This window comes from Chlamydotis macqueenii, chromosome 11 (genome assembly GCF_036417535.1).
Source record: "Chlamydotis macqueenii isolate bChlMac1 chromosome 11, bChlMac1.mat, whole genome shotgun sequence".
NCBI lineage: Eukaryota > Metazoa > Chordata > Aves > Otidiformes > Otididae > Chlamydotis > Chlamydotis macqueenii.
Genome location: NC_141566.1, coordinates 15,356,636 through 15,371,558, shown reverse-complemented (window position 1 = coordinate 15,371,558; position 14,923 = coordinate 15,356,636). Strand labels below are relative to the sequence as shown.

The 14,923-nt window shown below is 43.9% G+C and overlaps 1 protein-coding gene across 4 annotated transcripts; it reads right to left on the bottom strand.

Annotated features, from left to right (window-relative positions):
* Nucleotides 1-6,036: 6,036 nt before the first annotated feature.
* On the bottom strand, nt 6,037-14,105 carry VGLL1 (vestigial like family member 1). Of its 4 annotated transcripts, none has more exons than XM_086756308.1 (7): nt 13,460-14,105; nt 12,944-13,024; nt 10,819-10,882; nt 9,752-9,981; nt 8,760-9,179; nt 6,929-6,988; nt 6,037-6,270 (listed from the first exon to the last, which is right to left on the bottom strand). In XM_086756308.1, exons 4-7 carry the CDS (start codon nt 9,960-9,962, stop codon nt 6,230-6,232), a joined length of 732 nt encoding a protein of 243 aa, XP_086612434.1. In that variant the 5' UTR covers nt 9,963-9,981; nt 10,819-10,882; nt 12,944-13,024; nt 13,460-14,105; the 3' UTR covers nt 6,037-6,229. The 4 variants fall into 4 exon arrangements, with proteins under 4 accessions (XP_086612434.1, XP_086612435.1, XP_086612436.1 ...); XM_086756309.1 differs by having other exon boundaries at nt 12,944-12,979; XM_086756310.1 differs by having other exon boundaries at nt 8,760-9,176; nt 13,460-14,100.
* Between the last annotated feature and the right edge of the window lie 818 nt (nt 14,106-14,923).

Genomic DNA, 14,923 nt, shown 5'->3' with positions numbered 1-14,923 from the left:
GTAGCTAGATGGAGTCTACAAAATTTTGAGAGAAACAGACTTTCAGGGTTTTCATGGGAGCTAATCACCAAAGACCAAGAAAGGGTTGATCTGCAAAGCCAAAACAAAGCGTTATCCCTTGACCACATCATTCAATGGTATCTGCAAGACTTGGGTCATCTCTGAGCCCACGAACACTGGCTAAGGGATAAGGCCCATGCATACGGGGGTGCTTCCCTGTTGCCAATGGAGTCACTCGCAGCCGTCCGGGCCCAGGGAGACAGCGTGCGACAGGGAGCCAGCACAGGATTATTTTAGGCTGTGCTCAGTCACCCTTTGGTTGTTCGGTACATTCCGTTTCCTTCCATCCGCTCCGTTTGTTTTTCCATTTGGCAGGGGGATTTACCCAAAGTGACACTTCTCCTTGGTAAATACACAGTACTGGGAACTAATTGAGTGATTTATAATGCTGAGCGCAGAAACTTTTTATTTTAATTGTGCTGTGTGGGAGAGAGCTGTTACTTTATCCCTGTCTCAGGTGGAAGTGTAGTAAGCAGGAAATGAAATACTGTTGTACTTCAGTATGAAATACCACTTGATAATATTTATACAACCCTGTGCTGTGCCCAGCATTTGCCAGGTGGAGAAAGAGATGGGGAAAACACAAATTACCCGGCACCTACAAAGCCCAGGCTGGGGCAATGGGGGGAGATGGGGATACAGGGGTGAGGATGGAGGCCGGGGAAGCAGCCAGCTTTCCAGTGTGCGAGGGCTTTGCAGGGCCAGCCTTGCTCACGGGAATCACAGCACCTAGCTTAAACCCACCGAGAAACCAGGCCGCCAGCGCAACATGAATCATCAATGTGGGTGCTGGCGGGCTCAGCCGGGTTCACAGTAGCCTCTTGCTGGATCACATTTTGGGTAACACCACATCTGAGCCAGCTTGCAGCTAGTTCGGGTCAGCCAGCTCCATTACGGCTCCAGCCACCCAAAAGCATTCCCTGAGGTGGCCCGGAGAGCCCTGTGACCCCGTGCCACAGGCCAGCCGCTGACTTCCCACCCCTCAGCTGCCTTTGCACCCCCCCCCAGAAAGGAAACTGCCACCTGGATGGTGTCACCACAGCCCAGTTGCTTGCACAGCAATATTGCCAGTGCGGTAACACGCAGCCCTCCAACACGGCATGGGATACTGAAATGAGGAGAGCATCCTCCTCCCAGCAACCAAGGCACTAAAACCACCCATTTGCATCAGTTTTCTGCTGCAATTCTCCAAGTGGAACAATCTAGGAGAACTCAGAGGGAGTACCAGGGATGGACAGCTAAGCAGATTAGAGCCCTGAGCCCAAAACATGCAGGGTTTTAAACCAGACAGTAGGGGAAACAAGGGCTGGTTCATAGATTGCAATGCAACAATGCTTCTGTCCCAGGAAATTGACTCTTCCAGTTATTTGGGGTTTGTTTTCATTTGTACCCAGGCCACATGGTCACTCAGTCATAAACGTACCCAAGGGAAAAATGAAAAAAAAAAAACAAACAAAACCACATACACAGAAAAAAATCCCACAAAGGGGCATTTTTACCAATACCAGCTTTGGAAAAGGCTGTCAGAGCACCGATGGGGCGGGCAGGTTTGGCTCTGGTACCCATCCTTATCGCAGCTTCGGCTGGGGCGGCTGCAGGCGGCAGCACCATCCTGCCAGGATGTGCCTGCCCAGCGGGGCTGGCAGTCTGCGAAGCTCTCCAGGCTGCTTGGCAATGAAGCAAGGTATAGGAAGGGCTTGTCTCAGTTTGGCTGCCCTTTTCCTAGGGGGATTTGGGAGCTCACCTACCCAGGAAGGAAGAGCTGTCACATTCATGAGTGAAGGTGAAAGCCTCTGTGGTCAGACTGCAAGCTCTTTCCTACCCTTGCTTCTGCTCTCCATGCTGGGGAGAAGGATGCCATGAATTCACTCTTCTCCCAAACTGCTTGCTCTCTTTAATGCTTTGAGAACTTCCCAACATGATCCACTTTTGAGATAACTTTTCTTAAATATTAAAAAAAAAAGAAAAAAAAATGTTTTTGACACTTGCAAACACCACTCCTATTTCCTGACCTTCACAGCTTCGCCCACGGCACAGATCACACCTTTAGTTCAGACAATTACAAATTCGCCAGTGCCGACACGCTCCAGCCAGATCTCAGCCCTGCTGTGTGACTCTGAGCCCCTCACCAGGAGCAGGACTGTCCTGCTTGGCAGAGCCTGCCAGAAAAGAGCTTTAGAAACTGCAAGACAGTAAAAAAATTCCAGTCATGAGTGAGTGTTTACCAAAGGCTACGGGCCACGTGCGTTCGTGAGGTGACCCTTTCTCACCTATGATGGGGCAAATTAATTGACACCTCAAAAAGAAAAGCAACATTAGCTTTAGTTCCCTTCTCTGAAAGGAATGAGGGATATGATATCAGCACCAGCTACAACCATTTTCCCAGGTGACACCACTGTTAGCATCACTGCATGATGGTGGTCCCCCGGGCTGGGGACTGCCAGCCCTCCTGCGGTGACCTTGGAGACAACGCCACTGCCCGGCAAAGCACTGCCACCTTCATCCCGCATGCACATGGGAAAATTTGCATTTCTTTCAGCTGCTTATCCAAAATCAGGCAGGAATAACATAAACACAAACATACTGTCACATCTCCATCACGTTCCTGGGACATTTTGGAACTGACTTAAAGTAAAAAGCCAGGCCGGTGGGGAAGAGAGGCAATGAACGCCCAGCAGAAGCAATACTAACTGTGGCCAAGTTACCCAGCAGCATTCCTGCCTGCCCGCCACCCCCTGGTTTGTTTTTTTTTTTTTTTAACCTTTAGGTTTTTTTCTTTAATAGTGAAAGAATCTTTTTTGTTTGTCATTGCAGTTCGGGACTATTTTTAGCACTGCTAATGAGTGACTAAAACGGGGTGGAGTAGCTAAGGCAGCTCCGCTGCTCCCAGCCACCCACAAGGTTTATCTGACCATCAGAGGAGGAGCTGGACCAGCGCCATCCCGCATGAGAAGGCAGAGCAGGGCGCCCGCGAACGCGAGACACGCGGAAGAAAATGTCGGTGTCCTGGGACATGCATGATGAAAAAATGCACAACAGTTCCGGCTTATTAAAAAAAGCCCCAGACTCCTCACAGGGTAGGCATGTCAAACACTTGAGTATTTTTCTCTGCATTAACCTCCAAACAGAGCTCACAGAGCCTGCAGTTTGCATCTCATCTGCCCATCAGAGAAAGACAAGAGAAAAACCATCTGGAGCTTTAGAAATGGCACGCAATGCAGGCACACAGCAGTTTCCCACAGGGTCAGTAAATTACCAGAAAACATCACATCCGGCCCCCGTTTGTGCTTCTGTCCTCTGGAGCAGTCTCTGCAGAGGTACGCGAGCACGCGGGGAGTCGGAAGCTGTCGGAACGGGTACATCCCGCATGCCTTCTCTTCCCCTCACCGCCGCAATGGCTGCATTCAGAGGAGGAACTGAAAATAACCGTGGGAAGTACCAGATGGCGGCTGCTGAATGCAGCATGCCGTCTGCCAAGTCCTTCCGAGCAAAAAGAGCGCACGTACTGAATGGGAATGAAGACACCATCGCTGGAGCATGACGGCAGGATGGCAGCACTGGGTACGCAGCACCAGCCTGAGCGGAAAAGCAAGAAACACTCCACTCTGGACAAACAATAGTGTAGAGGAATATATATGTTATACACATGTATATATAAAAGCCTACCTAGTGCAGGGAGCTGCTGTGAAATGTTCAAACCTCTATCCATACTGAACCATTAAAGGCAAATTGCAGTGATGGATTAACTATGTTTATTGCAGAAGAAAAGCAAGATGCCTGCAAACGCAGGCATGCTCTGGTGCATGTTGCTGCGGTGGTGTAACACAAAACACCGGAGCAGTAGAGTCTGTATCCCCCAGCCCTCTACCCCAAGGTCATCATTCTTCTAAGAGTCGGGGAGGAGAGCAAGCACCCGCATGCCCGGTGCAAAGCCCGGCACCGCGACTCACAGCGCCGGCAAGCGGGGTCTGGGATAAGAGACCGGCCCTTGGGATGCCCAGGCACTCGCTCCCGTGCCCCAGGTCTGCGACACAGCCGGATGGTGAGGACGCAGCATTGCTGAACCTTGCAGCAACAGCTCAAATCATTGTTGTGTCAAGACAGAATCACTGACACCTTGTGTCCTTGCAATAAGTGACACGCCTTTAAAACAAGGGGCTTTTTCCCCTCCTACTGTCCAACCCCACTTGGTTGACTCACCAGAAACACAGGCTTTATAAGTCACCTTGAATATTCCCAGGACCAAACTGTTCCAAGAAGCACTACATTTTAAGAGCGTTAAAATATATTGCTATAGGTCTTTTCAGACCTTAGAGAGATATTATTTAACCGTTTTCCTTTAGGAGGTATGGTAGAGGGAGACAAAATTAATATTTCACTAGTTTGAAGCAGTAACTTCACTGGAATTACAACACACGCTGGTAAGACAGATGTATGGAGTACAGCTTGGAAATCTTTGCTTTGACCCATAGAGGAAGCCAGATGATATTACTACGTAGCTTTAAAAATCAGAGAATTAAGTGATTTGGTATGACAGAAGAAAACTACTCAGAGAGGTATTCCTAAAACTAAAAGAGAAGAATGGCAATTTTGTTGAAGTATTAAAAACAAGTGATTTTTCAGCGCTCACCTATAGGGAGACAGAATTTATTCATCAGTTAAAATAGTTCCCTTGCATGTGATCTCAGGTTGGTCTAGCTCACATACATACTAGAGCAAACTCGTATGATACAAACTGGGATTTAAAAAATTTTTTCTTTTAAAATCAGTATCATAAACATCTAAAGTTGCTGAACTCGAATTATTTATAAAATTACACAGGGTGTTATAACTGAAGTACACCAGTGGCAGCATAGATATGCTGTGTAAACAGAGCCACAAACACTTACAGGAGCTAAGGATTTGTCCTACAAAATCACAAGCTCTAGGATCTCAAAGGTCAAATTTCCTTAAGCAACTGCGTAGAGCTGTCTGAAAAAGATAATTGTGCTCCTTTGTATTAAATTAATGTATAGCTAATGAAGAAGGAAAAAAATAAACCCAAATCTTTTTTATCCTTAGATTTACAATAAAGGCTAAGCAGTCTCTATTACGGCAGGGATTACATACACAAACCTAAAGACTGGTCCCATGAGGTTTTACTCACAGTAGCTTTAGCAAATGTATTTGCCAAGGGCGAGCGAGGAAGCAAGGAGGGGATCTGAACACGCAGTACCTATGCACACAGCTCCCGGCTGCCGCCTCTGCTGCACCAAGGAGCACCGAGACCACCTCCCGTTCAGCTGCTCTGAGGTATGTAGGACACAGCTACCATGAAGGGACTGATTTTTGCTTGCTCAGGTGGCCAAGCCCTTCCAGCTCAACAATTGAAAATTCAACCCCATAGGGTTTATTTAGAAAAATAAACTTTTACATACGCAGAGAGGCTGGGAAAATAGACCAGTCCCACCTCCAGCTTCTTGCTTAGCAGTATTTTCATCACATACAATAAGGATCTAGTTTTTCTCTCAAGTCTAGTGTTAATTCACTGTTTTCTAGAGGCTGATTATACATTACAAGACAGCAAAACAGAGCCTTGGGGTATATGCATATTATGTAGTTTCTGAAGATTGTCCCTGTGAATTTCAAGTATGGTTACAAATCACTGTACTTCCAAAACATAAATATGATAACACACTTTGCTGACCTGTGATTGTCTTGAAGTCTTTTGCCCATGGTCTAAGACTATTTTAAACAATATGAAGATATCAAATCAAATTAAGAAGCTGCAGCACTGAATTTATGCTAACTGCATCCCTGTACTTACCAGTTATCAACTGTGTTGATAAGAATTGTGCTTCTTATCAAGAGATGGTAAATGAATAAACACACAAAGATTAAAAAGTGCTAAGAGTCCTTTCAAGAGGGCTACATGAAAAGCCTTAGGTAGACAATGTTTCTTCACAACAAACATACTGTCAGGTTTAATACCACAGCTATTAGAAATTATTTACTGAATAGAAAAAGATAATTTTTCATTCCCCAAATAGTAAATAGTACACGTATTCTTCCAAGTGAGAGAAAAAGCACAGAACAGCTGCAGGTCATTTCTTCCTGATTCACAGTTGCAAATAATAAAAGTTCACAGCAAGAACTTTCTCTTTCAGAATAAAGTAGAAACATCCAGTTGCTAAAAGTACAAATCTCGTCTTCTGTCATGAATCTGAATACCTGAAAGACACAGCGGTATCAGGACAGTCAAACAGCATAGTCCATGCAATCTCTTAGGACGTTGTGCAAACAAAGTTGCACCTGATGCAAGAGGGCCCTTGCTAGAATAACCAGAATGACCCATCCAAAGTATCCCCAAAATATTGCACATCAAAGAACCAACACCAAGGCGTGACACAGTCTCAAGAGACTAATAAAAACACGGAGGCCTAAATACTTTGGGAATAATTTCTTAGAACTGCTCTCCTAGCAGTGTGGTGGGTTTGTTGAAGAGAACTACAGTAATGCTGGCACACAGGTCCAAAAGGGACCTCAGCCTGAAGCTGTGTGCTTCAGATACAAAGCAAAGGGTATTCTATCTTTCCAGGACCTGAAACTCAGAAATAGGTGTGGTGAAGCAGCAGGCTGATGGTATAACCACAAAAACTAAAGTAGATGGAGTTAGAAAATAATATATCTCAATTTAGTAGAATGCTTTCCCTCTTCTCTATTAATGTAGTTACAGGAGATGGTGTGCATATCTGGGGAAAATCAAGCTTTTGGAATATGGTCTGGAAGCAAGCAAGGAAGCATCTTTAATTCTGCGTGCATAAGCAAGGCAGCTACCCTTCGTAAGTGAGCATTGATTTGTTCCAAACTTGCTGGTTTCATTACTCACCTGCAGCGGCATGGCTTACGCTGGGGCTTTCTGAGCCTTGGTAAGAGCTTGATTTTCTCTCTTAAAAAAAAAAATTAAAAAAAAAAAAAAAAACTGGAGATGAGCAGAGATTAAACACAGAGCTAAAAGTAGGCAGTAGTTCCTGAAGAAACCTTGTGCTTTTGCAGCCCAGCCTATAGCACAGGTGCTGGGGAGCTCTGTGCTGTCTGGCAGAGCAACATACACTTCCATAAATATAAATATCAGCTGTTCTTAAACATGACACAGTGCAACGAGAAGTAAATTTAACAGATAGAGCCAAGAAACAGGGACTCCCACAGCCAAACTAGATGCACACATCCTAGGGACTTGCCAAAGACTCCCTGTGAACATGGGCCAGTCATTCTTATCTGTTCTTTCCGAGTTGCTTGATAAGCACATGCACAGCATTAGACATGCGGTGTTACGAGGCTCCCCAAATGTTCAGAGACCTTGATTTCCTCTCTTAAAAAAAAAAAAAAAACAAACCAAAAAAGTCCACCGTTGTTACCAGTGCTTCCCTTTTCTGATCCCAAGACTAGTTTCATCAAACATCTCCTTTTGTGGAGGAGTCGGTTCCTCAGGCTCCCAAGCCTTGATAAGCTCACATTGCCCCCTTGGGGGAAGAGGGCACCTAACCTTGTATTTAAATTAAATCGTAGAAGTCCAGACAGTGTCTTTAAAGTAATTAGACTGTCATTTACTAGCCACAAAAAGTGCGGCATATGCACACAGTCTCAGCTAAATCTAACTATGTCCCATGAGCAGAAACTTGTGTTCTGGCTGAAAACATACGCTCTGCCTTTTCTTCACACGCCTGGTCATTTTTATCTAGAAAGGCCAGGTAGGACATGCTGTATTTTTCCAGCAGACTCCCTAAACAATTTCACAATCCTTTTTCTTGGAGACCAGTGCCAAGCTGGCTGGGTAACGCCCAGGAACTGCAGTGCAGGCATACCCTACCAGGGCACCAGGGCTCCGGCCAGGAAGCCTGATCCCAGAGAGCTTCTCAAAGGCAGAAGTTACTCACAAGGGAGGAATTTTATCCAGCAGACCTAGATGCTGTGGGGACATAAGCTCCCAGGAAATGGACTTCAGTCACCAGCCACCTTTCTTCTGTGCACTGGTAGGACCTAAGATTGGGATTCCTACTAATTTTTAATAATAAATAAGCACCAATCATTGTTTCTGCATGAATTGCATTAGCTCTGGGAAATCCACCCCAGAGAGCAATCACAGCCTTTGACACGCAGGGCAGCAGTGCTTTGTGGCGGGCAGCAATTATCTGGGAGACAAGGCAAGGCCAGCCCACCAGCCCCTTTACCCTAGTCCTTCCAGCTACACACAGAAACTGGGGAGGGAGAGAAATCCCTGGACTTTCTGGTACGGGCTGTAGATTCACACCCTGTATTCAGAATACCATTAATGGCCTACACAGTAAGATTGGTTGCTCAGGGCTCTTACCCAGCCACCTCTTTCTGGTGGGGGAGCATCTGGTACACACCACACCTGCTACCTATAAGGTAGAGATCCTGACAGCACCGTGAATAGTGTTTATATTCACTTAAAATATCACCCTAATGTAAGCCAGAAGATAAAATATTGTGCAAGCGGACAACACGTATTTTTTGATTAAGCCACACTAATCAACCCCAGGTACCACAGTACACATCACGGGTTATCTATTGAAAAAAGTTTCCATGAGCTAGGCTGAACATGGCTCCAGTTTGAGAACCTTAGGAACAGACTGTATTATTTTGCTCTTTACATAAGATGCCATCAAAGAATAAAGTGATAGTAAGTATTTCCTTACCTCCCCCAGAAGCTGAACTTTGACTTGTATTTTGTAACCTAGCAGGTCCAGTCATACAAGCAGAACTTGAGTGTTGCTTCATGGTACATTCTTGCATGGATGTTAGGCACCTTTCCTGTTGCAGAAGACCAAGAAGAGAACCGTATTTCCTGTCAGAGATTGGTTCATCTACCGCATGCAGGTCAGGCAAGGCATGATGATATACTGAACTGGCAAGACTGGGAGTCCCAATCGAAGGGAAGGGCCACAAATCTGCAGGCTGACTTGGATGACTCCGCAGAGCTGATGGCTGGTATTGGCCTGCCATACCAGTAGCAGAAAAATTCGGGCCAGAATTTGACATGCTTGTTGCAGAAGATGACGGATATGGTTTGGAGCAATGTGAAGAGAAATTCCACTGATGGGGAGACATGCTGTCTACTTAAAAAGAGAAAGAAAGCATCTGAAGTCTCATAAATTCTTAACTTTTTTCCAAGGTAAATTCCAATGGACTTCTAAGGGAATGCTACCAGATTGCATATTATTTTTTACAGAAATATATATTCACTTTAGCGCTGCTTATATTAAAAATCAACCACAAAGTCACACTAAAAGCAGACTAAATCACCACCACCAATACTTTCAAATAAATATTGCATGTGTTTTCTTACAGACCACTAGCATAGGCAGCTTTTTAACAATTGCAGACTTAGAGAAAAATATTTTGGCAAAAACAACAAATGAATTCATAATGCACTTAATGCATCTGACGGTGATGGAGACTCTTGGCTGGAAAATGAGGACCCAGCCCACAGAGAGCTTGCAGAGCACCCCAGCAAGCACAGGGATTTACCCAGGAAGTCCCAGCTACATAATCCAGGGCTTTGCAAGCATGATTTTCTTGCTTTCTGTTTGCACAGAGTTCCAAATGTAAGCACGCTGCATCTTAAATTCCTTAGTGAAAGCTAGTCACCCCTGTCTAACACCATGCTTACACATAGAAAGCGGCTCACCGTTCTTCAGGACAACAGTCTCGCCCTTGTGCTTCGTGCTCAGGTCTTGTGGGTTCTTGGCATTGCTTAAAGCTCTGGAAAAATGTTCATCTACCACGCTGTTAATATCCCCTTGGAAATACGTAAATACAACACTCTGAGACCCCCATTCTGTTTTCACAGGTTCTTTGCTTTTACACAGCTTTGGAGAGAGATTCCTTGTTTCTTCCATTTTTGATAACCAACAGCCCCTGCCAAAAAAAAGCAGACCAGTCAAAGCAATACCATTCAATTTAAAGTGCACAGTCAGTGGTGAGCCCATTTTCCTCCTGACACTAGTAAGGCCAGAAGGACTGTTACTAGTAAGAGGAGATTCTTTATCTGGGTTTCTGCTTCTTCCATGCACTTTTTCTTTACTGATTTCCTTATTATACACTTCCAAGATTAAACACTTTACGTATAAAACAGAAGGAGAAACCTTTCAATAAATAAGTACTATGTGTTTCAGAATCGTGATGGGAGTGTATTTTTCACAATCACACAAATTGAGTCCGATTAGTCTTTTAACTCGTTCAGTGCAGTATCTTTTGCTGGTGAGCTCCAAGTTTGATGTAACTGTACAACATGCAACCTCAGTAAAGAGTACTGCACGTTGAAAGCAGTGAATGGCTCAGAGATGCAGAAGGTCTGACGAATACCAAAACCTTGTATGAGGTACCTACCAATGCCATAAGCATCGGCTCTACTGAAGAATAAAATGAGCACGTCTATCCACCAGCTGTCATTTCTCACACCTGCCTTCATCCATCTTTATAACCCTGAGCTTAGGACCCAGCACTGTGCAAACATACCCTGAGGACGGAAGTGTGCTAAAAGAACTGAAGCACTAAGACAAATAATTCAGACAATATAGAGGTGATGTTAGCCCTGGGTGAAGCTCAGGGTAAACTTATCAAAACGCTTTGTCCAATCATGGCTTTTACATGTTCAAAAAACATACTGATAGAGTGAGGGAAAAAAAATAAAGAAAAAATACTCATTGGAGCTTAAAATAGTAAAAACTTTAGATAAGGTAAAGTTTGAAGTACCTTGATCACTTTCAGCACAGACTTCCACAAGGAAAAGGCTTCTGAAAGTAACTCGTTGCTTCACCTGTCAGAAAAAAAAGACACTTATTAAATTATTGGAAATTCAAATTATGGCAAATTCAAGTATAAAACCTCACCAAACAAAAAGCCTTTTGTGTTTGAAACAACTTACCTAGGAACATGGTGGGTCTGCCAGTTGCTTAAAACTTCGGCAGCAAGACTGCTAAAACACACACTGTAGCTCAACCAGAAGTTATGGATTTAAGGCAGGAATTACTCTAAAATAGTTTGCAAGAAGTCAACAGAAGACTGCAAGACTCCTTTTTGTTCTCCTTAAAAATCTCTGCTGCCAGATATGGTAAGAGTAGGACAAGGAACGTCACTGCTTGCCCTGGAGAAGCATCATTTTTATGCATTTGTGCAGTTTCTGGCCGCAGGGGATCTAGTCCTACAACCAGAGCTCTTATGTTCTGCTGTAATCAAAATCATGTTTAGCAATGCTCAGGCTATGAACGCAGTGAGAAGCGCCTGCTGTTTCTATTCATTTTTCCAGCTTCATTGTCAGCTCATCACACCACATTGCACAACTGGTTTACCTTGGTAGGAAGAAGGCGGCTGTTATTTTTCAGAGATCCGGGAAACCTTCGGCCGATAGCCAGTTGAACCACGCAAAACCTAATGAATCATTAAATTTGTGTTTCCATCCAACTAACTCTGCAATATGTAGAGTTGTTTAACCCATTCCAAGACATTTATCTGATTTCTTTTCTAATCGTAAGTCCCCCAGTCCTCAGAAGCTTCCTAATAAACACTGCAGTCATCTGTGTCTCAAAGGCTGCTCTGAAGTATCTGCAAAGGCTGCCTCCAAACGGTCTCTAAGTATTTCTTATGTATGAAAAGACTGTTCAGGCTGCAAAGCCAAGTATTCAGCCATTAAGAAATATGAAGATTAAGGTTACCCAGCTGTAATTTATCCCCGTTTTTATCCTTAAGCCTTCATCTGCAAACTTCGTGTCCATCTTTATCATTTGCTTCTATGCCTAGTTTTGCTAGTGCACTCCTGGTTACCTCTATCTCCCCCCTTCATGGTCCCTTGCTCCCCTGTTGTCAACTACCAACTTATGTTCAAACTCAAGAGTTCCTCAGTTCTCATTTCAGGATTTCTATCTCTTTGCCCTTGTTGCATCCTTTCCCCAGCTCCAGCCTCCAGTCCAGCTAAACAGAGTGGTGGGGATAGGACACATATAGGTTGGTCACCAGTTAGGAAATGTAAGGGGATACTGAGTAACAGTTGTCTGATTCAGAAAACAATCTTTCAGAACTTTAACACTGACCAAGTTTTCCCAAATACAGAAAACTTAATCCAAAAAACCTTTCTCCTGGTTTACAGGCGCTTTCCCAAGGCCCATGAGAGAAGCAGGAACTAGTACAACCCAGCCAAAAAACTGGAAGAACTTAAAGCACAGGAAAAGACACAATTTTTTTTCCCCAGTCTTGCTTTAGGAAGCAACCCACTGTTGAGATTAAGAAACTTTCTGGTTACTCAGTTGGAGGCCAGCACTTGCCATTGAAAATTCCAACCCAAGCAGTGAAAGCTTGGCAGAGTCACTAGCGACCATATGGCCTGAGACAGGACTGTATCAGGCCATCTCGACAGCAAGCAGCAATCCAGCTCTTCCTACACTGCTCCACCACTACGCCTCAACATACAATTTAAAAAGCATTAGCTCTGGCCCAGAGGTCTATTTTTCTTGTTTCTCACTCAGTGCACACCAGCCATTGTGTCTTTGTACCACTTTATTAACATGCTTAACTTGCTCGTGACATTAATTGTAAGCTCCTTTAGCGCTGTTCATTGGTGTGTAGCAGCTGTTACACTTGTGTGAATTGTGACCACAGCACTTACAATGCTAGAAAAATAATAATTTTTTTTAAAGAAAGAATGGCGATTTATCTATTTTTTCTCATTTCCCTTAAAAAATCTCTTGTGCTTTCCAACAAGCAGTCACAAGAAGGCTGGATATAACCTAAGTTGTATCTCAGTCCTCTCAGCAATCATATGCACATGAGGAATCTCATGTCCCAAGGGTCAGGACTTAGATTTGGAGCACTGTCTCTTCATTACCTGAACTTGCCATTCTTCTATCTTCCAGCAGGAAGTCTGCAAAGAAAGGCAGAAATCCTTCCGAGTCGTGTCTGCCACAAACTGTTGTCAAAATACAGTAGAAGTGGAGGTCGGATGAAATGGACTCAGCTCACCTCACGCTGCTCTCAGAACGGGTTAATTATGGCAAAATAGTGCACGTAACTGTCCAAGTTATTTGTCCTTTAGCTGGAGGATGCATGGTCAACACAGGCTTAAGAGATACGGCTCACCACAAGTGACAATACTTTACAGTATTTTTCACAATCCCCACCCTTGCTAGGACTATTAACTTCCCATCACTGTCACATCAGTCAGGGAACTCTGTTCTCTATTTCATGCAGCCCAAATCAGTTTAAAAAATAAAATAATTTCCACTTCCCAAGTATTAAGCAATAATTAAACAAGCAGGCATTCTCTTTCATCAAGTATCTTTCAAATAAGGAAACATTCGCAAAAGCCAGTGAACATATTGAAATTCTCATTGAATTCTCCTACCTCAACTCACTGTCAAGAGCGGTGTCACACCAGTAAGATTTTCCAGGTGCGGGACGGTCATGCTGTGTCCAGCAGTTGGGGATCCTTCCCCAGGCAGCCTGTGTGCACTCTGCAGCGACTGCAGGAGACAAGCAGCCTTCATGAACTCCCTACATGCTTTCTAGCCTCTAGCTGCGCGTGAACTAGGCGTTTCCTTCAGCCTATCTGCTAAGAATGCATGAAATGCCCTCCAACAAGTCAACCGGGTTAGGAGGTTTCAGGAATGAGGAAAATAGGATTGTAAGTAGGTTGGGCTTTTTTTTTTTTTTTTTTATGACAATGTGTACACAATAAAGACAGTGTCTGGACTTCAGAAGAGTTTAAAGCAAGATGATAAACAAGTTATTGCACCAAACCAAACCTGGCCAGGGTCAGAAAGGACTTTCCTATGCCAGGTTATAGCATATTCAACATTAAGTAACTGCAAACCCCAGCAAGAAGGAAAAGATCACCTGTCTCCATCCCAGACAAGCTGGATAACCAATTTTCTCTCTCTTCTTTGCTGGATCTGTTTAAAAGACAACAGAAATCTTCAGCAAATAAAAATATCATTCTTGTTCCCTAAGGGCTGTAGCAAGAAACAGGTAGTTTGGGCTTTTTTTGTAGTAAGTTTACCGAAATTATCAAATTGCAGCCATTCCAGAAATGATGAATCGGGGTCAAATTTGCAAGTTTTAGCTAGAAAAATACACTGGGGAAGTAGAGTCACCAAAGTGGTGACATTATGTCTTTTATGCTGTAGTTTAGGAGTCTGTTCACTCACCCAGAAAGTAGGAGAGAATCCAATTCCCTCTGCCTAAATACATATGAATCCGCCCTTTGTCATCTCCCAGAACAACTTAACGACCAGGCTGTGAGATTTCTCGGGATAGGACGGTGCTTAGCCTTTTATTGACACACTCTTTCATAAACAGATTTTCATTGTGAGACAGATTGGATTCCATTCTATTAGCAGGGCAAGTGCCTCAACATGTCAATCACTGGCTCTTTGATCTCCTTTTCTAAACCGTTTCTTAGAGCAGAGGTTTCTTCTGCTAAAGCTTTTCAAGACCTCATTCAAGAATCTCTTCTTAGGTTGGCAGTTAAAGTACTAAGGTTGTTAGATGGCATCAGTTTAAAGATCCTGGGTGAACAACTCAAAGGACTACCAGGTAAAAATGGGATTATCATCCCGGTCTCTTTGTAGTATAGGAATTGAAACAACTGATTTCCAGCGCTTTTTCAGTGTTCAAAATGTTGAGCCTTAACAACCAAAAAAATATATATTTTTTTTTAAATCTTCATTTCTGAGAATAAAAATTGAAATTCTGCTCATCATTAACAAGCACCCACCCAGCCCCAATCTCAGTTATAACTACGGTGTCTGCAGCCTTTCCTCCTGCTCCTTTTATCATGCAAGGTCCATCAACGCACCAAACCAGAATG

Coding starts and splice junctions, on each gene's coding strand:
- VGLL1 (XM_086756308.1), bottom strand. CDS start 9,962: ATGGAAGAAACAAGGAATCTCTCTCCAAAGCTGTGTAAAAGCAAAGAA. Junction 9,180..9,751: donor GACTGTTGTCCTGAAGAACG/GTGAGCCGCTTT, acceptor TCTCTTTTTAAG/TAGACAGCATGTCTCCCCAT. Junction 6,989..8,759: donor AAGTTCAGCTTCTGGGGGAG/GTAAGGAAATAC, acceptor TTTTTTTTTAAG/AGAGAAAATCAAGCTCTTAC.